Source organism: Cetorhinus maximus, chromosome 11 (assembly GCF_964194155.1).
Source record: "Cetorhinus maximus chromosome 11, sCetMax3.hap1.1, whole genome shotgun sequence".
Classification (NCBI taxonomy): Eukaryota; Metazoa; Chordata; class Chondrichthyes; order Lamniformes; family Cetorhinidae; genus Cetorhinus; species Cetorhinus maximus.
This window is the reverse complement of record NC_135889.1, coordinates 110,333,463-110,357,375: the sequence shown is the minus strand read 5'-3', so window position 1 is coordinate 110,357,375 and position 23,913 is coordinate 110,333,463. Positions and strand designations below refer to the sequence as shown.

General features: G+C 38.5%; 1 protein-coding gene across 4 annotated transcripts in view; it reads left to right on the top strand.

Annotated features, from left to right (window-relative positions):
• Window positions 1-23,913, top strand: part of ptpn4a (protein tyrosine phosphatase non-receptor type 4a) — a 237,294-nt gene that overhangs the window by 5,321 nt on the left and 208,060 nt on the right. For 3 of the 4 annotated variants that reach the window (XR_013578008.1, XM_078552592.1, XM_078552590.1), the window contains exon 2: window positions 23,752-23,906. Coding sequence is in view for 3 of the 4 variants with exons in the window: in XM_078552592.1 (XP_078408718.1) it covers window positions 23,752-23,906 (155 nt within the window). In the remaining variant the exon portion in view is untranslated. Of the gene's footprint in view, window positions 1-5,712; window positions 5,822-23,751; window positions 23,907-23,913 lie in introns of those variants that run through there. The other variant, XM_078552591.1, reaches the window with a different exon arrangement.

The following is a 23,913-nucleotide window of genomic DNA, read 5'->3' as shown; positions in this document are numbered from 1 at the left end:
AACTTGAACTGGGGAGAAATAAAAGTTGTGAATCTGCATTTATGGGTGCGAATGGAAACTGGATCAAGATGTCCAGTAAATAACCATTAGAGAGACCTGTTTTTAGTTTCTTCCTTAACAGATGCTTTGAATTGGCCTGGATTGTATAATGGCAGTGTTTTCACAAAAAAATGTACTTGAAGCTGGCTGTGGAGCATCTCTGGATGTGAGCTAAATGGTATGGATCATTTGTTTCTTAGCCACTGTCAACTGTATAAAGAGCATCTTATACATAAGTTAATCCTGAGGATTTACATTATGTGCATCTAAAATCAATTAATAATTCATCTGGTTTCTTCCAGTTTTATAGAGAACTCTGCAAGTTTGTAAATGGATAAGTTTTATTTTTCTTTTGGCTGTATCTAATCACAAACTACTATTTTCTTCAAGTTTGCGTGCTGTTGGGATTTAGTTTGCTGTCACCACCCTGTAGGATTCCAGAGTGTAATTGTGGCACATTTTAAATTTTGATCGTTATCTGGATTGAGTTTAAAAGTGGTTAGCTACAGGTATCGCTGTAATTTAGTGGAACTATTTTCTTCCCAGGGGTTCTACTTAAGTGCTGGTTTAAATATGCCATATGTGGAAAATAGTTACTCCAAGTTATCCTGCCAGTGCATTCTAATGTAGTGACTCAAACTGAGGTTTTAGTTTTGCATGTATGTCTGGATTTGGCATGATTATTTGGTAGACTTGTTCTGTTCTAAGTTGTAAATTGAGTGACTGACTTCACTTTAACCTGAGAGATCAGCAGCTGTTTTGATCAGAGAGCTGAAAGTTTTCTGTAAAGCTCAGGTACCTGGCTCCACTTCAGCCCCATCATGCCCCACAGTGTACCTGCTAGGCATCAGTTTGATGCTACCTTGGCTAAGGGAAAACATTAGTATTAATTACCAGAAAGACACTGATCTGGTGCAAATGACTTTTCTGTTTCTTGTATATTGTAGTCTGTTTGGAGTGAGATTTGTTACAGCAGAGGTTTCAAAACTTGAATCCACTTGTGAGTTTAACTCCCCAAACTCACTCGCCTCTTTTTCTAAGCTACAATGTTTTGTAGTCTCCAAGAAGATTGCATCATGCAATCCTATTGGTTTGAAAAATTGTGGGGGGAAAATTAAGCTCAAACTGCACACTTTGCCTTTAGTTATGTGGAGAACGTGTGCCTGAAATAGCCAGCTGCTTTAAGGATCTTTAGTTTCGTGGAACAATCAGGCATGGAAATGTCTTTCACTTAACTACAGCCTTGCTTAGGCTGAGGTGATAAATTATCCACGATATCATCATAACAGAGGATGTTTGAATCCCCTTCAACTTCTAGAAGTGGAAATTGGACCTGTGAGACTGTGCTATTAATGGGTGTAATGTGCTAAAAAACTAACAATTACCCTCTGTTTTGCACTGAAGATAGCACAATGCATCCAGCCCACTGGGGATTCAGTGATGGTAATGCCATTGAACGTCATGGGGCAATGATTGGGTTTGCCCTTATTGGAGACGTTCGGTGCCTGACACTTGTGTGGTGCGAATGTTGCCACTTGTCAGCCCAAGCCTGGATATTGTCCAGGTCTTGCTGCATTTGGAGATGGACTGCTTCATTATCTGAGGAGTCATGAATGGTGCTGAACATTGTGCAATCATCACCGAACATCCCCACTTCTGACCTTATGATGGAAGGAAGGTCATTGATGAAGCAGCTGAAGATGGTTGGGACAAGGACACTACCCTGAGGAACTCCTGCAGTGATGTCCTGGAGCTGAGATGACTGACCTCCAACAACCACAACCATCTTCCTTTCTGCTAGGTATGACTCCAACCAGCAGAGAGTTTTACCCCCCAATTCCCATTGACTCCAGTTTTGCTGGGGCTCCTTGATGCCACACTCTGTCAAATGCTGCCTTGATTTCGAGGACAGTCACTCTCACCTCACCTCGGGAGTTCAGCTCTTTTGTCCGTGTTTGAACCAAGGCTGTAATGAGGTCAGGAGCTGAGGCCCTGGCGGAATCCAAACTGAGCAGGTTATTGCTAAGCAAATGCCGCTTGATAGCACAGTTGATGACCCCTTCCATTACTTTACTGATGAGGCAGTAATTGGCCGGGTAGGATTTGTCCTGCTTTTTGTGTACAGGACATGCCTGGGCAATTTTCCACAGCGCCAGGTAGATGCCACTGTCGTAGCTGACTGGAACAGCTTGGCTAGGGGCGCAGCAAGTTCTGGAGCACAAGTCTTCTGTACTATTGCCGGAATATTGTCAGGGCCCATAGCCTTTGCAGTATCCAGTGCCTTCAGATGTTTCTTGATACTACATGGAGTGACTTGAATTGGCTAAAGACTAGCATCGTAATGTTGGAGACCTCCAGAGGAGGTCGAGTTGGATCATCCACTTGACACTTCTATCTGAAGATTATAGCAAATGCTTCAACCTTATCTTTTGCACTGCTGTGCTGGGCTCCTCCATCATTGAGGATGGGGATATTTGTGAAGCCGCCTCCTCCTCCAGTGAGTTGCTTAATTGTCCACCGCCATTCATGACTGGATGTGGCAGGACTGCAGAGCTTGGATCTGTAGGATCGCTTAGCCCTGTCTATCACTTGCTGCTTATGCTGTTTGGCATGCAAGTAGCCCTGTATTATAGCTTCACCAGGTTGCCACCTCATGCCTGGTGCTGCTCCTGGCATGCCCTCCTGCACTCTTCATTGAACCAGGGTTGATCCCCTGGCTTGATGGTAATGGTAGAGTGGGAGAGATTATGTTCGAGTACAATTCAGCTGCTGCTGATGGCCCACAGCACCTCATGGATGCCCAGTGTTGAGTTGCTAGATCTGTTTGAAATCTATCCCTTTTAGCACGATGGTAGTGCCACAGAACATGGAGGGTATCCTCAACGTGGAGATGGGATTTCGTTTCCACAAGGACCGTGCAGTGGTCACTCCTACCAATACTGTCATGGACAGATGCATCTTAAGCAGGTAGGTTGGTGAGGATAAGGTCAAGTATGTTTCTCTCTCTTGTTGGTTCCCTCATCACCTGCTGCAGACCCAGTCTAGCGGCTATGTCCTTTAGGACTCGACCAGCTGGGTCAATCGTGGTACTACTGAGCCACTCTTGGTGATGGACATTGAAGTCCCCCACCCAGAGTACATTCTGTACGCTTGTCACCCTCAGTGCTTCCTCCAAGCAGTGTTCAACATGGAGGAACACTGCTTCATCAGCTGAGGGAGGTTTCCTTGCCCATGTTTGACCTAATGCCATGAGACTTCATGCAATCCAGAGTCAATGTTGAGGACTCCCAGGCCAACTCCCTCCCGACTGTGTCACTGTGTCGCCACCTCTGCTGTGTCTGTCCTGCCAGTGGGACAGGACATACCCAGGGATGGTGATGGTGGTGTCTGGGACATTATCTGTAAATGTCCCTGCTATGAACTCAGTTCTAACTCTATACTTTCCCCCAATATTTCCCTGGTACAATATAAGAATCTTGAAGGTTCATTCACTTATGTAAGGATCAACCCACAAGGTATGCCAGAGCCCACTGAAATTCAGTTTAATTCACTTCAGTGTTCCAACTATTCTGAGGTAAGATTTTATGGGAATCCTTCTTTTGGCTAAGTGGTCTTCCAACTTTTAGTTAATACTTCATGTCTGTGGATGCCTCAGCTCCTTGTTCTAATTACTGGCAGATATCTACCTGCTTTCTCACAGCTTTCCAAGCTTACTTTGCTGATTGCTTTCTGCCACAAGGCTCTGTGAGGACCACTGTAGATTTCTTCCTCTAGCTACAAGATGACAAATCTTCCAGCTGCTTTTTTCCCTCATCAAATCCAAGCTGAGCTTGGACTCCAGCTATAATTTGCGCAGTGAACAATTAAGTTAGCATTTTCTCTGCTTAAAGTGCAGGTCTGACTAACACTCCTCTCTTATTGGCTCTCTGGATCTAGTGAACTGCAGTTTACACCTGCTTCCTGAGCAAACAGTTAACTTAAAAGATTGGTCAATGGCTCAAGTCCTCTCCCTTCTCAGCCTGACCTGATTAAACAAATACTTTGAACTGTAATTACGCCAAGTCTGTTTGAATTACACTTACTTCAAGGTTGTTTCAGTTTATTGGAGATTTCCATTTCAGGTATATTTAATATTTTAATCTCAAACTAAAAGTTATTTTTAAAACATACGTTTTGAATTAAATTTTCATGCGTATAATTATACAGAAGCAAAAGAATACAAGTATTTTGTGATACAAATTGATTGCTGTGATTAGTTGCAACTCAATTGTACCATGTGAATATAAGGATGGTTGAAGGCAAACTAGGTAAACTTCAGAATTTTATCATCTAACAATTGCTGTGTGCAAATATTTATAAAACTACATAGAACAAATCAATCAAAGAGTTTAAATATTTTGAGATTAAATCTCTCCCACAATTCAACAAGCTGCAAGGCTGTTGTAGACATCCAGATATGTTTATATGTGGATGCGGTGACATTTCCATTCTGACAGAGTTTTGCTGCCAATTTACACATCTCTTTAAAATCTAAAGCTCATGTTAATCTTGAGACCATCTTCATTTCAAGATAACTCCAAATTGGCCAGATTAGAAATGACAAATCAATCTATAACCCCATTTTTTTAACATTGTCAGCATTCGGAACCACTTTCTGTTTGGAAATTACAAATAAAGACTATCTTAGTTAAGCTCCAAGAACAGTCTCAAAGAATTCTGACAGCGACATGTGAATTTTGTATGAATTTAGCTTCTTAAAAATCTGAGGTACTAACTCAACCTCACTTGATTAAATCTTGATTATACAGTTGTGTTTACAAAGCTGTTTTTCCTTTAATATTTAACACATATTCTGAATATATTCTTTTATTGATGTACCCCTTCCCACCCTTAAAACCTAAACCTAAATAATCAACAATCTGGCTAAGGCTCTTTAAATTCCAAACATATTGGACTATTTAAAGCTTCATATAAAAATCATGTTTTTATTTTATTGAAGCTAAACCCAAGCTCAGATCTTATGAAGAAGTCCAGATTTAATTCTACTTTGGGTAGGCAACATAACAGGGACATATTGAGGTATAGATGCTCTGTTTGCACCTTGTTTGTTATTTGAGCTCCTTATTTACAGTTCCCTCAGCAAAAGAACTACTGGTGAAACAGCCCTGTTTCTAAACTTTAACTTTCATTGTTTTTTTTTCTGTTCTTGTTGCTACTTACACCTTCAATGCTAAGATTGTGCCTGGTAAAGGAAATGGCATGTTTCTACCAGGCTCTTTATAGACTGTAGTGGTTATGTACATGGTGTTTGAGTAATAAACAGAAGAAGCATTCTTTCACCTAGTTTCTGCTCTGAATCAAAGTCCAATAAATTGCTGCATAGAATATTTTTTTTAAAAAAGCTGGTAGTGTTTTAAAATTGGGAGTAATGTAGGTACTGACCTAAAAGCATCAGTTCAATCATGTGCTACAATGTGTGACTTAAGAAAAAAATTCATGAGCACTTGGAGGCAGTTTCATAATCGTGGTTGAAAGAAGGAGCTTGTGTGTAATCTTGCAATAAGGAAGTACTTAATTTCAATACAGATAACCATTTCCTTAATGGTTCAGAGTACGCAAGTGAGCAAAGGTGGAAATGATTTATATTTGAGCTCTGTTATTGTTCAAAAAGTGTTGAACAAATCAGTTCAAACAGCGTGCTGCTGCCGGTCCAAAAAGACATTCTGCCTACCACACAATTTAGTGACATCATGTATGAATTTCAATCCCGCTGTGATGCCAGGTACGTTGGTCGTACGTCCCAGTGATTGGCAGATCAAATCAAACAGTATGTTTCTTTGGTTTTTCATGATAGGCAGGGTACAGACCTTACTCAACCAGGCCATGCTTGCAAAACCTAGGACAAAACATTTACTGTTCGATGTGATTCTGCAATTGGGCTGCACTTGCTGAACAATCCAGAGTGTGCTTAATAGTTACACTAACAGTTTAATTAGTCGAGCCCGTAACATGGCTCATTTACGCTTGCTAGAAGTGACATACATTCATATGCAGGGATCGATTCTCTGCAAACAAAAGGAATATTTTCAAGCCTTGAACCTTTTTTTGAATAACCCAGGAGCTAGGGGAGCCTATAGTACCCTTTGCTTCTCCATAGCAACGCCTCGGCCAGAGTTGACTCGCACCCTTTTTTTCCTGTACACAAATTGTTGTGATCATATGAAATTTGGCATTCTTGGTTTGTCTTGATGAGTGCAAGATGAAGCTTCGGCAGCATGATTCTCTTTCTAGCAATATTCAAGTTCTGTACTACTAAGTGACTGTTTAACAACTTAGCTGTAAATTTTGCAAGCCCACATCTTCTGCAAAAATTTTAAATGTTCAGCGCCACCTATTGTAGCATTATTCTTTATATAAACAAGGATTAGCTAAAAAGTTTTGCGTGGTGATGTGACCATTGCTCAAGGATTTACATGGCCAATGGGAAATCCATGGGGCTACTTTTTGTTGTTGTATGAACCAAATAACTCATCTGTTGGATGAGTTAAAATACATTAATGCTTAAAGTTTATTTTTTAATAATGGTTGGAAAAAATCAATTTAAATTGTGATTGTGTAACTGCCCAAATTCAATTATTTGTTTTGACAGCATGCATCCTTTCTCACCTAAAAATAAAGAACAGATGCCTGAGTGTAATCAAGGTTAGTTCATGCTATAGTGTGTGAAATAACATTTGTCATAAACTTGACTGTACTTCAGTGCAACCATTATGGAATTTCTTTTTGTTTACTGTTTTCTGTACCTGTTAGGAAAGACTCGCATGTCTTGAGATTGCTGCAGATCTTGGCTGCAAAACTTGCAAGTTTCATCCAGCTTGTTTTAGTGGGGAATTTGACACAAAAGGGGCAAGCTTTTTTCAGATCACTGGCTGCAGTTGGAATTTACTTCTTAAGTAAGTTGGCATCTAGCATCTTTTAAATCTCATTTTCGTTGCTGGGTGTTATCCAAGTGAATTGGGTATGAATTGGATTTCAAATTGAAGTGTAACAAAGCCAAGTGCAACTGCATGAATGTTACTTTTTCTCCTGAACTTTAATGTAAACATTGACACTAAAGTTTTACTCATGCATGCAGTGCAGTTATCATTTGGTGAGCTAAGGTTTGAATCCTATCTATATTATATATTTAAAAAAAGGACAAACTACTTGCAAAATTGAGGATTCTGACTGTTAATCGGCTTTTTAGCAATGCAAAAAAGCATTTTAAAATTTGTGCCTATGTTTTTGAGTTTTAATTACTTTTTTATTAAAAAAGTGTTCAGTCACTAGCAATTCCATAAAACCCTCCTATGGGTAGGCCAGTACTCTGGAGTCTAGAAGAATGAGAACTAAATTCTTGCACATTTCACTGAAGTCAAAGGGGCTTGACAGAGTAGACACTCGGACACTGTTTCCACAGGCGGTGGAATATGGAACATGGACGGAGTTTCAGGATAATGGGTTGGCTGTTTAGGATGGAAATGAGAAATTTCTTAAATCAGAAAGTTGTGAATCTTTGGACTTCTCTGTCCCAGAGGGTTATGGATGCTCCATTGTTGAGTGTATTCAAGGCTGAGATTGATATTTGGTGTCTCGGGGAATTGAGGATTATGGCGAGGTGGGAAAGTGGAGTGGAGTTGAATGGTGAAGCAGGCTCTGATATATGATCTACTGCTCCTATTCCTCATGCAACACCAACTTTAGAACAAGGTGTGACATGGATTTGTGAAATCAAAATGAGAAGTTATTGAGGAAAATAACCTAGAACCTAGATCAGGAACCTAGAAGGAGAGAATTTGTTTCCACAATGGATGCATCTTTTGCATCAGGACCATGTTAGATGTTGCTGCTGTTGAGCTGGAATAAGTTGTTGATTAAACTTGCAATACAGTACTGGAGTTGGATCATTAAACATCAAGGTGATTGACTCATTGCCTTCTATCCTACATAGGTCTTTCCACCATATTTGAGGCAGGTATCTATCATGTAACAAAAAAAAGAAAATCTGAGGTTTGGGTCACCAGTTGCTTCAAGATATTGCCTGGATGGTGACAATGCACTATGTCACTTGGAAAGAGTTCCTCTTGCCTACTGAATGAGGGCTCAAAATGTTTCTACTTTATATTGACCAAATGATAGCTGTCTTCAGTGGGGTGGTGTTGAGGGGAAGCAGTCTCTTTAGGGTCAAGTTGAGTGCCCATTACCTATACACAATCTTATACAATTAAGATTCACTTTTTAAAAAATAAATTAAGACTTAAATAATCTTCACATAAAATATTTCAGAACAAACCTATGAAAACAGATTTTCCATATGCTCTATAAAGCATTACATTACAAGATGTCCCTCTTCTAGGACCCCCAATAATTTATTGGTGCAAGCACTCCTTTTCATGAAGCAATCAGATAATTGAATCAACCCATTTGATCTTAGAGATTTCCCTTTTTTCCTAATATTTGTTTCATGTTAGCAAGGTCCATCCTTAATCTTTAGTTTCACTCTTGTAGAGTGTACGTTATTCCACAAGGAATGTAATGTGTGTAATGTTGGATGACAAATTGTTTTAAGTACACCCCTTGTATCCCAAAAATATTTGGCAAATAAAATCCCATATCCACTGCTCCCACAAAAGCCAGTGTTTTTTGCAGCTGAAGTATTTTTAACAACCCTTTTTATTTTCTTAGCTTCCCAAGCTAGAGGGCAACATTTCCCATCTCACCCACCAAAAATATTATGAAACCAGCTGCACTTGAATACCTATAAGAAAGATTACCATGAGAAACATCACTAAAAAAAATAACTAATTTCATGTTCTTTGGGTCACCCAAGGACAGAAACTTAACTACACATTTTTCCATTTTAAAAAAAAAATGTTTTATTTGCCCTTCAAACATCCTTGATTTTAGCTTGCTTCATCGTAGTACTTGATTCCAATACATTAAAACTAGCATTCGGTCTTATGAGTGGATAACCAATTCAGTTGACCAGTCAAGCTTCACAATTGCCCCATTTCTTCTTTAGATGTGATGACATTTTTTGTGGTGACCTAGCCCGATTACTCCAAATCTGTAGGATCACTCTCATCAGGAAAGAAAAACATGAAAACATTATACCCTGCAAGCTGAAATAAAATTCCTATATTGCTAAATGAAGTATATTTTTAATTTATTTTAACTTCTAAAAGACATACGCAGACTCTTTCCACATACCTCCTGCTTGCTGCTGATCTGCTTGCCGATCCTCTGGCTTGCTGCCTCTTCCACCCCGTTGTCATCAATCCTCCGGCTCTCCACACATCTTGCTCCTGACCCTCGTGCTTGTCGACCTTCAGGCCACTCATCCTGTTGCCTGACCATCCATCTCAGCACCTGTCCTTTCCGATCCCGCTCGCTGAACCTCCTGCCCGCTACACATCCTGACACCAGCTTCCCCCTTGCCGACCTTCCTTGCTGAACCTCCCACTTCCGCTTCCCCCTCCCAAACCGTTGCTCTGAGCGACCAAGAGGATTGGTGGTGACCTAACACCCGTGACTAATACACGTCACTGGATTAAAACAAAAGCTTCTTGTGACTAGTACAATTCCTTCAGACTGATCATCATTAACTTCCGCCTCAGTTTTCTCTGTCATGTGTCACTTTGAGAACACTGCCCTTCCGCTTTGGGCAGTTCATCGCAAAAGGATATTTTAATCGCACCTGAAACACCTGTTAACTGTTCTCTGGGCATTCCTGGGGTTCATTTGCCTACTATTGCTTCTCCAGTCCTGTTGTCTGCTAAAAGTGCTTTCATCCTCAATCCTTCTATTTGTAACTTTTTCTTGATACTGGTCACAGGCACCAGTACATAGATGATCTTGAAATGCTGCAATCATTGAGTCCCTCATCCTTTGTGATACAACATTTGTGCCCTCAAGAATGTGGGAAATGACTGCTTCCCCAGGAATTTTTTCAAGTCAGCAAACATCTAAAACCAAATTGCTTTGCAAAAGCAGGATCCCAGTTAAGACCAGGAGCCTGCCCATATGCGACACCTTGGCTTGATCCATTAATTCAAATGCAGGCACTGAACAAAGAATTTCCAAATTAAATTTCTGCAATCGTTTATACATTCTGCTAAAGTCCATGATATATTCTTCCATGAAATTTACCATTCTTCTTTCAAAATCTATGAAAGTCTGACCATTCTTCCTAAGCATCCAATAGATTATCTTTCTGGTAAATTTAACCATGGAACCCAACGCAAGAGTCAAATCTTCCTCTGTATCCAACTAATGGGTTTCCAGCTCTCAAATACTTTTGCTTCTGATTTTACTTTTTTTTAAGGGAGCAACAATGCCAAGGCCATACCTTATTTCCTATTTGGTAGAGATGAAATCCGTGTCTAGATAGCCAGTTCATTCTTCCACTAGACATAAGGTTCAGACTCGGAACATCAGCGTGTAACCATACCTCGACAATTTACACTTGCTTTCAGCCATTCTTCGCAAAAGCTACTCTGATTGTAATCTTCTGTCTTAAAAAAAATTCTTAGTTTCCTACCTTCACCGTTAGGCGACCATTCTCTCCTACCATGTGAAACTTTTTGCAGCAGTTGGTGAAGGAGACCACCAGAAGCCAATCTTCACTCAGTTTTAGATTTATTCACAAAGTGAGACATTATAAATTCATAACTCCTAACTCTACAACCCACCACTGGTGTCCGTAAGTATCTCTTCATACCTCTCTTGTGCAAATTTCTCTTTATACTCTTTTTAGAGTAATCAATTAAACAAACAGATCAATCGCTGAAAGTGGCACTCAGGTTATTGTAACGAGAAACAAAAACACCAAAAGAAACTTATCAAATTAAAATGAAATTCCTGGGCTGATGGTGCGCTCCAGCCCCTGCAGCATTCACTGATTGCAGAAGAATATCCCTTGTACTCTTTTTGAGTACAACAGTTAAACAAGTGAACTAATAAATTAATTAACTAATGATCAGCCCCTTAAAGGGGCAGAATATCTCTTTGAATAATTACTTGTACACATATACAATGAGTGCCCCCCCCACCTGTATACACTTTTTAACCTCAATTTTATACAATTAACAGTGAGTTCTTTCAGCATGCATAACTATTTAAAGAAAATCCTTGTACTGATGCAGGATGGTTAGTGCAATTGGCCTATCAACTTCTCCTTCAACATTGCAGTATAACTCTTTATATTATTGGATGGCTTGACAGTCCCACTACATTCTGTTTAATAGACTTATTTTAAATGGGGCAGTAAGAATTGTTCTAATTCTAAAACTAATACCTCAAAACATGACTAGTTCAGACTTACAATATTATGAACTAATAAATAGGATTTAATTAGATATTCTAGGTCTTTAAATCTTTGTGAAATTTTTGTTTCCTCTCTGGTGCCCTCCCCAATTCTCTATCTTTACTGTATGCACCCATTTTGGATGTGGGTGGACTGATCCATCCAGTGACTGAAGTGTCTCAATTGTGCTGCTAGGCTAAAGAAATCAAAGCTGATGTGGCATTTAAATTTGATCGAGAAATTGACAAAAGGCCAGCCTGATGAAAGGGCTCTTTGGTGTCACTAGCTGCTAGCAGGATTGTGGTAGCCTCCTGTCAGTGTCTCATTATAGCACCATGGTTGTGATTGGACACAAGTCCAAATGCTTCTACTGTGGAAATCCAGTTTGTTCCACTCCCTTTAAATAATCAAGATCTGGAACCAAGAACTTTTTAATTGATTTCCATATTGCCTGTTCAATAGTGGGGTGTTGCATTAAATTAACGACTAATTGTTTGAATGTTTTTATGCAGTATTTCTTGCTCATTTGCAAGCCTTTCCCTGCTCTCAGGATTAACATTTGTTGTGGGCGTCTCCTATGACTCTCGAGCCTTGATGAGTACAAAGAAACTTGATGACAATTTGCCTTCCTGTATATTAAAAAGTGGCAGGCCTCCATTCTATACTTCCTTACAGCTCAAAGAAGACTCTCAGCAAGCATGGGTTGTGGGGTAGTGGGGAGGAATAGGGTGGTTGCAAACTGACCACTCTAATGCTGTGGATTGATGTTCCATTGTTGTGACTTATGGATGCTCCAGTTCACTTTTTGTGACATTGATACTTTTTCTTTTTTACATTCTTCAGCTAGAAAGGCTGTTTACATATTTCCAACTCTGTCTCACTTTTGAATCTTGAACCAACTGGGAATGTAAGTTGTTTTTAAATGCCGTATTGCTCTTCGAAGGAGAGGTAGTGTGTGTAGAGCTGATTTTATGTTGGCTTTCTTGTTTATTTGATAACATAGTTAGATGGTGTAGTTGTGGTTGGGAACCTTCTCTGTGTCCCATTATATGCTTTTGCAGCTGCTTCATGATGTCTGGCTTACAAAATAATTGTTTAGCCAACAAAAAAAAGAGGTATGCTGACATAACCTGTTCACTTTTTTGAAGTTGCTGCTTGGTTTGCAAAATACCTTTTATTCACTTAGGATGAGTGCATAATGTGTGATCAGTGACTATAGTTTGTCTCTGAGACAGCTGCTGATTTGTGATGGAAATGAGGGGAAGTTGTGCAGCTGTACATAAAAATTACAAGGCTCTTGGTGGGTTGGGGGGTGGGGGAGGGGAAGAGTTAGCTAATCAAACTTCATTGCCAAGGCTCTCTATGGCTGCAGAGAGGGTGCAATGTCCCATTATATCCTTGATCAAATCTTGGGAAAATGACTACACATAATACAAATGCTGCATTCATTTTTGGGTCTGTAAACGTGCTTTAATGCTTCTGATGCTTAAGTTCTCCTCCCACACTTGTTGACTTTCCTTTGATACTTGTGTGTCAGGTTTAAGGCCTACTTACTGGCCTTGACCCTGCTTCCTTCGCTGAATTGTCAAGCAATGTAGTTCCTATCTTAAAATATATGTTGCTTCAGAGGTTCAGTGTCCCTTTTGCTTCAAAGGTTCCATGTATGGTACGTCCAAAGCCTTTGAACCGTATTACACTTTTCTGCTAATTTAAATTTTGTTCTGTTCTCACAACATTGAACATTGTTAAATCCTGTTCTCTCAACATTGAGATGAGATTGTTGATTTAATTTAGGCTGTGGATCCCAGAATGATTTCCAGGTTAATAATATCTAGTGCAGCAGCAGGTACAACGCACTTGCTCAGTTTAAAATTAAACCATTCCTTTTTACTCGGATAATGTGTAAGATCCCCTTTTCCTTTTTTTAAAATCTAGCATTTCTGTGGTTGATCTTTTAGTTTTGAATTTGTAAGACAAAAGGGCAGTTTGAAAGGTTAAAAGGAGCATTCAGACTCTTTATATTTTAAAAGTTGAGTTTAATGAAATTTGTTGACTTTTTTTTGCTCCTGATGCAGTTGCTTGTTACAATTTGCTGCTATTTGATCAGCGTCTATTGATATTGTAAGAATGTTTTATAGTATTTCTTGATTAGATACATGGCAAACTCACACAGTAACATTCCAGAGAGCCCTTCTGAAGTTGTTTCATATTTTAAATCTTGCAAACATTTTAAACTGCTTAGCTTTTGCCTTGTTTCCACTCTGCTGCACTGACTTATTTAGTTGCAGTTGTGCACTTTCTGTATGAGCACCTAGAAATTTACTTGAAAAATGCAACGTTCAGTTGTTACAGGGTATGAGCAAGTAGTTAGCTACTAGTTGTTTTTATTCATACCTCTGTGGTTTTAATAACTGCTTTATGCTTCCCAAAGGCTGTATGATTGATAGTGCTATCCATCAGGAACTGAGCATTAGTGGGCACATTATTTCATTGGAGTGTTTTTGAAAAGTAAAACCAGAATATGCGGAGGAATGGCATGATGGATTTAAGAAAAAAAATATTTTGTTTACAGGATTGGAAAAGGGAAAGAGCAAGATGTATGCAAGTGAAGATGAAGTTAATAAGTAGCCAGTTGAATGGGGTGGGGTATATCCAAGAGAGCCGCAGCACTTGAGTCCTATCGCCCACTGCCTTAGATAGTGCCCTTGTTAATAAGATGCATTATGCCCACGGTTAACAAAGCGCAAAACAAAAGTCCTTTTACTTTTCTAATCAGAGGGCTTCAATGATTTTGGATGGAGGAATAAGCAGACTTTCAGAAAAGATTCTTAATATGGTAATGATAGCTGTCATTGTGTTCATTCAGAAATTTTAAGTAGCTTGGAATTGCATTCTCTTGTTGAGAAAAAACACTTCCATGTGTGTTCTGTAACAACAACCAGTATGGTCTACAGTGAAAGAGAAAGACTTGCATTTTTATAGCGCTTTCACAACCACCATACATCTCAGCGATTTAAAGCCAATGAAGTGCTTTTTGAAATGTAATCACTGTTATAATGTAAGAATCGTGGCAGCTAATTTGTGCTCAGCAAACTCCCACAAACATCAATGTGATAATGACCAGATAATCTCACTTTTTATGTTGATTGATAAATATTGGCCAGGACACTGTGGATAGCTCCCTTGCTCTTCTTTGAAATAGCGCGATCGAATCATTTACATCCCCCTGAGCAGAAAGATTGGGCCTCGGTTTAACGTCTCCTCCGAAAGACATGCGTACATGTTTGTCTGAACAAAGGCTGTATAATTAGTGAAGTCATTATTACGTCATTGTCATATATAGTACCTAGTATGAAAATGACCAGAACTTGGCTTCAGTACATGTGCATGTTCTCTCTACAAAAGCATTTGTATCCTGCATAAGTGCTGATCAGTTAAATTGAGATTTAAAAAACTGTGAATGAAGTGTGGAGCTGTAGCCCAAATAAGACGCTTGGCTGAGACCGTTTCTGCTTTAAGCAGAAGCTGTTTATAAAAGCAATAAAGGAAGTGACCGTGAAGTACAAGATTAAACTCTTCTGAGAAAGGCACTGGGAACATGTGCATCTGCTTCCTTGAATCAGATGATGGGAAATGGATTTTTTGTCTGCAAGAAGAGTCATGGGGATTCACTCCTTCAGTAGTTACAGTAGTACTTTCTATTTGTGTTCATCTATTTAGGATCTTCGATTTTATTCAGGACATGGAGTTTACATTTAAGACTTGCTGCTGATATCCATTCTTTGTATTTTGAAGGTGTATGAGGTGATACTCAGAGGTTTCTTTTAGTTTAATACTGATGAGTGCTTGAACTTGATTTCAAATCTCTATATATACATGTTCCTGTTTCAAAATTGATGGACTGATGTGCACGGAATATGTAGCAGGCAGCATTACAATCAAATTGAACACAATGAGGATTGGACTGTGCGTATGTCACTCTTGTAGAAGCAGTTACTGTTTGCATCTGAACAGACAGCAATGTGTGACTTACTGCATTTAATGAATCAAGCTTATGCTGATATTAATTAAGACTTGTGTTAAATGCCGATTCAATTTCAGACAGAACATAAATTTCCTTTTGCCACAAGAAGCATGATATTGAATATTTACTGCAAGGGGATGTATTCGTAAAAGTAAAAGTAGCACCTTCATTGTGGAGTGATACAGAGCTAGCTTTTGTCTTCTGTTTGCATGATTGATCTACTTCTATTCACGGATGTCTCTGGCACCCTCTTTCCCCACCCCTTTTCCAGTGAAATTAAGTCTCTGCCATTCTCATGCCTTTTAGTGGTTAGAGCATTCATAGACATTTGTGTGCAGGTTGTCTGCCTGCCTCCTGGTTCGGAAATGGTAAGTGGAGTTATTTGCAGATAATCTACCATCTCCGTGAAATATTTGCCATTGCACGATACCTATAAAATTTTGTTTGCTAAAAATAACAGTTAAATCATTAGCCTTGTGGATTAGCATTATGTTGTGAAGTCTTCAATTAAAGCTGTGAGTTGCTACAGCTGCTACTTTATGTTAGCTCTACCTTTTGTGCAGTTAGTATTGATGCTTTGAAAATCGTTTTGCACAATAATTAAATAACAAGAGCTAAGTTAATAATAATTCTCTTCCGTTGAATGTACTACAACCTTTTAAAGGCTCTGTAGAAACAGCCTGCCTTTACTTTGATGTACTGCTGATCAGCAAAATCAGTATATTTTAGCTATGCTAAAGGTGAATCGATTAAGACCACTATTGTTACAATTTGTATGTGTTGTATTTTTATTTTTAAATAGTAGGATCTTCATTGTGTTTTTTTAACTGATAATTTCTGGGTATTGAAGAGGCATTATCTTTGTCTTCAATTTGAATCTGTTGTTGACATCTATATTACAATGAAACTTGCTGTTACAGTATTGCAAGCAGAAAGGCCTTTGGTAGAACAGATTAGAATATTTGTTTCACTTGTAAGATGCAAGCTGAAGCTCCTGTGGGAGAATGTCTGAGGATACAACAAGTAGTCTTAAACCACCTCTTCAAAATGAGATGTATTTCCAAAGATCTCTTATATCCTTCTCTTTTCTGTTTTCAACATTTATTTAATAGAGCAAAAGAGAGACAACAAAATAAGCTCTACAGTGTTTATTTTCATGGTAAGATGGGATTTCTGAGTCTACCCAATGATGATCAATGTGGGATCTAGTTTGTCAGTTTTGGGGAGAAGAATGTAATGGTAGAAGAATGAAACCCAGAATGCTCTTGTGAAGTAAAGTTGTTTTGTGTAATATAAAAACAAAGGAACCCAGTTCTGAGAGATTTGGTTGAACAGGAAATATTTTAATTACATAAGTTGTGATTCTGTTTGCTAATGTAGTTTTGTTTTTATATTGCTGATCTCTTGGCAAGCTTTTTGGTAGATCAGTCCAGACTTCACCTTTTGTTTTGGCCATCTGGGAAAATAGTTGACGTAAGTGCTGTTGAATGAGTCAGATTTAATAGAGACCAGCCAGAGGCCACTGTGACTTGAACATAACATTGGAAAATACTTCAGAGGAGGATTATGAGGTCACTTCATTAAAACATTACATTTTTAAAACAAAATGGAAGTTTTGTTTGGCAGTCATTAATTTTGATGAACTAAGAGGCATAATTTTGTCCAGAATGTTCCATATGTTTGCAATAATAAAATGCATTAAAGGCAAGTACTAGATTAAATGGTCAAATGCCTCATGACCATCTCGTTTACATTAATTTGTTGATGATTGCAATTAGTTATTGTTACCAAATCTCCACATCAAGAGTTTGACATTAGTTTTTGTTGAATTTTGCTGTGTAACTGTGTCAACGCAATTCACTCAAGTATTCCTGGGGTATTATCAAAGGCCTCTGACAGGGTGCCTTTACAATGATGAATGGCATAGGGAGAGGAGATGTAAGGAGGTGGGCATGAGATGAACCATAGTTTTTGCACTTGTCTGAAAATGCAATTTTTAAGCACTTGTACAATTTTTTTACAAGAAATTTGGCGTATAAATATTCAGAGGCTGGTTCTTAATGTTGTTCAATCAAGCATGCATGACCTTTTGTTACAAGTCTGAGATGAATTTGTTCTACCAGTATGACTAATATGTTGAAATTGCCACAAACATTAATGTAATCCTGTTTTAGAATCCGTTTATACAATGAGAAGCAATGCTAGTATCATTACAGTTTTGAAAAAAGAACATTTATCAAAAATACATGTACAGGAGTGCAGTTGATTTATATATTAAAAAATGAATTTTTTTGTGCTTTTGATTTGTGACTACTCTTCCAAATCTGCGGTCACAGCCAAAAGCAGGAGGTGGTTTAGGGTAATGGTGCACTTGGCTGCTAGGTTTCCTTTTCACGCACTAATGAGCAGGCATCTGGCTGCTGGTTTGTTTCAGCACATTGACCCATCCTGTAGGAAGCTAACATACAGTTACTGAGTGTGACTGGGAACTCCTGCCAATTGATTTTTTTTCTCTCTCAAGCATGAGGCTTTGTAGATTTGGTGCTGCTGTAGAGCTTCTGCAGGATACTAATTAAATAGCTCATTGAAACACACTTCTTTTGAGGCACACAACAGGACATTGTACTTTGGACACTGAAGTTATACAATAGACTCAGTTCAGCAGTGTGTCAGAAGTCAGGGCTGAAACTTTGAAAGACATTTTGAAGTCCGGGTCCATTTTTTTTTGGAGACATTTCGTGACTTTGGCAGCATTTCTATGTTTCCACATAGTTTTCTTTTAAGGAAGCCAGCAATTCCTTTGTTTCATAATACTGCAAATTTTCCCACAACAATCCAGCTTAGGAATTTATATTCAAGATAATATCAAAACTTTGGCCACATAGCAACTGTAAAGCAGGCATGTTGCATCACGCTTATTCACCTTTGAGAAATGTGGCCTTGAGCTCAAATGTTTTTGTCTTTAGAAGTGATCAATGCTGAAATTTGGTGAAATTGGTGTCAAATGAACTGAGGAGATCTTAGTATACTTAAGGTCTTGTGGTTGCCTCAAGCAAAGCAAAATGAAGTTCAAAAGAGATAATGTACTACCTTTTCAGGGATTTGATGTGTATAGTTCTGTGGCTTTCAGTGTGTAAAACCAAAGGCATCCAGCTATTTTTTCTATACTGTATGGAATTGTTCGGGAAGAAGAGGGGTATTTTTTAACGCTTCACAAATTTGCATGTCATCCTTATGTGGCACAAATTATCTTTGGTCCAATTTACAGATTGAAACAGTGCAGAAAGGTGAATTTAGCTTAGATAATGTAGTATATTGTGGAGGAACATTTGTATGTTCAAATCAACTTCATCCAGAAACTAAAGATACTTAGTAAACGGCCATTTGTATAGTTACTGCCTGGATTGCTGATAGATGGATGTTTCAGTCAACTTTTCTGCATTTAATCTTTCACCCTGACTCATTTTAACTGCATCACACTAGGTATCATTCCTATTTTTTGGCAGGGAAGGGATTGAGGGTTATGCAGGTTTGGTATATTTTTCAGAGATCCAGTGATTTGTGTTACTATTTGGGAAGGGGAAGAAGAGGATATGTGAAAAGAAACATAAAGGATGGCATGATCATTTCTTGACATCAGAGGATAGCTATTGAGTTTGCTCCTAATGCAGAAATCAGGTGGTTTGATATGACAAATATACATTAAATCATACCGTTTCTCTGCTACAATGCCACATGTCTGCTGCATCCTGACTTCCTTAAACAAAGGTCACAGAGTATTCATGACCCCATGATGCAGTACATAGAAGATTATGCCCACTTGTTCTGGAATCTCTCAACATCTCCCCTACCAGCTCCTTTAATCATCTTAAATATCTCAATTCGATCACCCCTGAATCTCCTATACTCAAGGTGACACTAGTTTAGTCTGTGCAATCTCCCCTCAATTTAATCCTTTAACTCCCAGTACCATTCTGCTGAATCTGTGCTGTACCTCCTCCAATGCCAGTGTATCCTTTCTTGAGTGCACTAACCAGAACTGATTAGTACTCCAGCTCTGGATGAACCAGAGTTTTATACAACTAGCATAACTTCACCCGTTAGTTTTTATCTCGAGAGCACTGAATACAAACATTTCATTAGCCTTAAGTTGTGTTTTTTTCTGCTAGCTTTTCATGGTTTTTGTACATAGACTCTTAAACCTCTCTGCTTTTCCATTTCCTGCTCATTTAGAAAAAAACTGTGGTCTGTCGCCCTTCTATCCAAAGTGGATGACCACTTCCCCTACATTGAACTCTGTATACCATAATTTTTTTGAAAAATTTGTTCTCGGGATGTGGGGGTTGCTAGCTAGGCCAGCATTTTTTGCCCATCCCATTGCCCTTCAGGGCATTTAAGAGTCAACCACATTGGTGTGGGTCTGGAGTCACATGTAGGCCAGACCAGGTAAGGATAGCAGATTTCCTTCCCTAAAGGACATTCGTGAATTTTGTCAACTCAATTAATCTGTTAATGTCCCTTTACAACTTTCTGTTCCTAACTATACTACTTAGCCACCTAATTTATTGCCAACAGCAACATGTGTATACGGCTCTCTATTCTTCCTTCATCTAAGCTGATATGTGATGAAAGGCTGAGACCTCCATGCACGTCCCTGAGGGACACCACTAGTCTCAACTTGCCAGTTAAAGTACATACCCATTATCTCCTACTAAAATGTCTGACCTCCGAACCAATTCTCTACCAATGCCAATAAGTTGCCTCCAATCCATGCAGTTTCATTTTTATTAACAATTTCTGGTGTGGAACTTTATCAAATGCCTTTTGGAAGTTCATAAATATCCATAGTTTCCTTTATTGACCATGCTGTAACCTCTTCAGTTCGGTTAGATAGACAAGATTTGCAATTTATAGATCTATGTAGGTTCTTTCTAGTTTGTTCATATTTATCTAAGTGCTCACTCTGTCCCAAACAATGGATTCTAGTAATTAGACATTATACTAATAGGCCTATAATTTATTGGTTTATCTTTCCCACCCTCCTTAATGGAGTGACACTTGTAATTTTCCAATCAAAGGGAACAATTTCTGAATCAAGAGACTAAAGTTCGTCCAATTTTAACACCTTTTTTAATATCTTGGTATGGAAATCATCAGGTTTTGTGATTTGTCTACCGTCAGTTTCATTATGTTGCCCATTATCGCTTTATTTACATATACTAAATCTAGAAAGTTCCTCCCTAAGCTTTTAGTTTTTCTCATTAGCTGGAGTGGCAGAAGTGTAAAGGTTGAGTACCCACTAGCAGGGGTTGTTGAATGGAAAATCAAGCCGCATACTCGAATTGCAGCCTGTTGTTACATGTGAGAAAAATATTGAATTTGTCCATCTGTAATTTGGCCCTGCCTAAAAACTTGCAGGTAGCATGGAACTTTTGTAAAAAGGCCAAGTTATCTGTCGTGAATGTGATAATTTCTGTTGTCTGTACTGGTACGTAAAGAATGGCAACTTGAGTAAGGCCCTGGAGGGCAGCTAATGTTGGCAAGTTCTGTCCACTCTCCTTTTCATGTTCTAATTCTCTTGTCCCAAATTTAGAAATTTCCCGGTCCCAGATCTCAACTCTTTATTCATAGTTACAATCCTAGAGGTTTTAAAACTTGAACTTGGCATTATCTCACCACCATGACCATTTTGAATCTTTCTACTCGTTTCAGTCTTGGACATTTCACTTTGTCTAATTGCTTAATTTGCTCTGTACAGAAATAAGCATCACTGATTAATGTATATTTAATTTTCAAGAAAATATCTCCTCCTCCAAAGGAGGTTAATGCAGCATTATTTGGCCATCTGAAGTTCACATTTGTGATATCAAGAGCCATTTAAAGTAATTATGAACCATATTTGGTATTGGCTCAATGCTCTTTTGATAGGGAGATGGTGGTGTAGTGGGAATATCACTGGATGAATAATCTAGAAGCCCCGGCTTATGCTCTGGGGGCAAGGGTTCAAATCCCCCAGGGCAGCTGGTGAAATTCAAATTAAGTCAATAAATCTGGAATTGAAAGCTAGTTTCAGTAATGGTGACCATGACAACTATCATCGATTTGTTGTAAAAACCCATCTGGTTCACTAATCCCTTTTAGGGAAGGTAATTTGCTTTCTTTCCTGGTCTGGCCTACACGTGACTCCAGACCTACAGCAATATGGCTGCCCTTAACTGCCCTCTGAAATGGCCTGGCAAGCCACTCAGTTCAAGGGTAATTAGGATTGGGCAACAAATGCTGGATTTGCCAGTGATGTCCACATCCCATGAAAGAATTTTTAAAAAAAAACTATTATAATTGGACATGTCTTGATAGGTTGTTCTACTGTTGCTTACTAAAGATGCCCTGAGGCAGGCAACAAATGTGCGTTACAGCATCTTTTTTTGATTCATTTTGAGGAATGTTAGTAACTTAATAAAGGGGGTAGAAGCAATAAATATTCAGTAACAAAAACAGAAAATGCTGGAAAAACTCAGCAGGCCTGGCAGCATCTGTGGAGAGAGAAACAGAGTTGACATCGAGTCCGTATGACTTGGAGCAACAACTCTGTTTCTCTCTCCACAGGTGCTGCCAGAGCTGCTGAGCTTTTCCAGCATTTTCTATTTTATTTTAGATTTTAGCATCCACAATATTTTGCTTTTTATAGGTTTCAGTATTTGGCATCATTTTAATTGGTTTGAGATAATTGAGTGTGCTCAGTGTTTGGCATTCTTTTATTTGAACGCAGTGTGTTTTTGAGTATATCGCTAATTCCCAGATCTACTTGTTCAGAATTCTTTAATTCATTAATTTGTGCAAGAATTCCAACAACAGTCTAGTTAACTGCTACTATAGAAAGGTAGTCTTGTAAAATCCAGTCCTATCCTTCCTTGGATGAATTATTTTGGTTTTGCCTTGAAATCATCTGTGTAATCTCTTTTTGTTTGTAAATGTTAAATTAAAACCCAGTTAATCTATTCTGTGTTTATTTAGGTTTATCACCCTCTGAATAACAAAATTCAAATATGAAGGTTCAAATTGGAATCATAACGCAGACATAGGAGTGTGCAGGTTTGGAATCCTCTGCAGTCCTTCTGATCAATCCCCAAAACCAATACTGCGAGTACACCAATCAAATGTTTATTCTGTTCACACCATCACCCACTCTGCCTGAGGCTAATTTGAAGGGAGAGGTTTATGAAGAAGTTTTTAAAGTTTGAGAGCTACAGAGACAGGGCGATACAAAAACTAAGACCAAAGTAGCACATAGTTTGGAAGTTGAATTTTAATTCATGTCCTCACTGCAGTGCATTTTACTTGAGAACAAGTTCACATTTAATAAGGAAACACTTACAGTTACAGCTATATGATATGGCTAAATGGGCTATCAAGCATATCACTGCTAATTAGTTCAGAGTTCTGTACATCTTTAACGTTCTGTTATAGCAAAATAATTTCCCTACACAATGTTAAAATTATTTTATGAAATTTGTTTTTCTTGCATCTACTTTTATTTCTAATTATAGTATTCCCTTTGCTGTTGCTTCAAGGAAAGTGTTTCCTCTTCTACGAAGTTTGGGTTGTTACTTGGATTTCTATTCTTTATGCTGTCTGATGGACATCGTATAATTGAAATGACCATTTGTTAAAATGAGGATTTCTTTCATCTGTTTTCTTTGTTTTTAAACCGGAAACTTTTTATAATCCTTTCCCAATTGATTAACCCTTTTTATATATATTGCTGCAACTTGAAAATAGCATGCAAAATATTCCAGGTGACATTTTATGTAAAACTTACTGATCTATATCTGTTTCTCCCCCTCCACTGAGCTGGTTCCTTGCTAATTGCCCTTTGTTACTTTTTCATCTCAGTTTGACTGAGATGACTTAACTGAGCTTAGATCAGAAATATATCTGGCTTAATGCCACTGGTTTGTGCATTTACCTGCTGAACTCAGTGTGATCGGAGTATACATTTCTATTGACAAAAGGGCACTGAGGGATAGAAATAGTACTCTGAAATTACCATCTTGTTGGTTTAACTTCAATTACATGAAAAGTACCGGCAACCATTAGAGGAATTGATGCAGGGGGCAATTTGCCTGAATGCAATGTGATCTTGTTTTCCCACGCGCATCTGTTTGTTGGCATTTATTAGCTCCAATAGCTGATGTGTTATGGTTGGCAGTGATATTTGTTCATTTGTACTTAGTTCATACAATTAAATGATTCTGGTGAATTAATTTAGAACTATCGCTAATCCTAAAATGAAATTTTGAAAGAATTAAGAATTTCCTTGAATTAACTACTATTCTTTTTGTAGACCCCGTGTGGACAGTAATGACATCGCGTTTCCGGTTGCCAACTGGCAGGACTTACAATGTACGAGCATCAGAACTGGCTAGGGACAGACAACACACAGAAGTGGTGTGCAACGTACTTCTCCTGGATAATACTGTTCAAGCTTTCAAGGTTAATGTAAGTA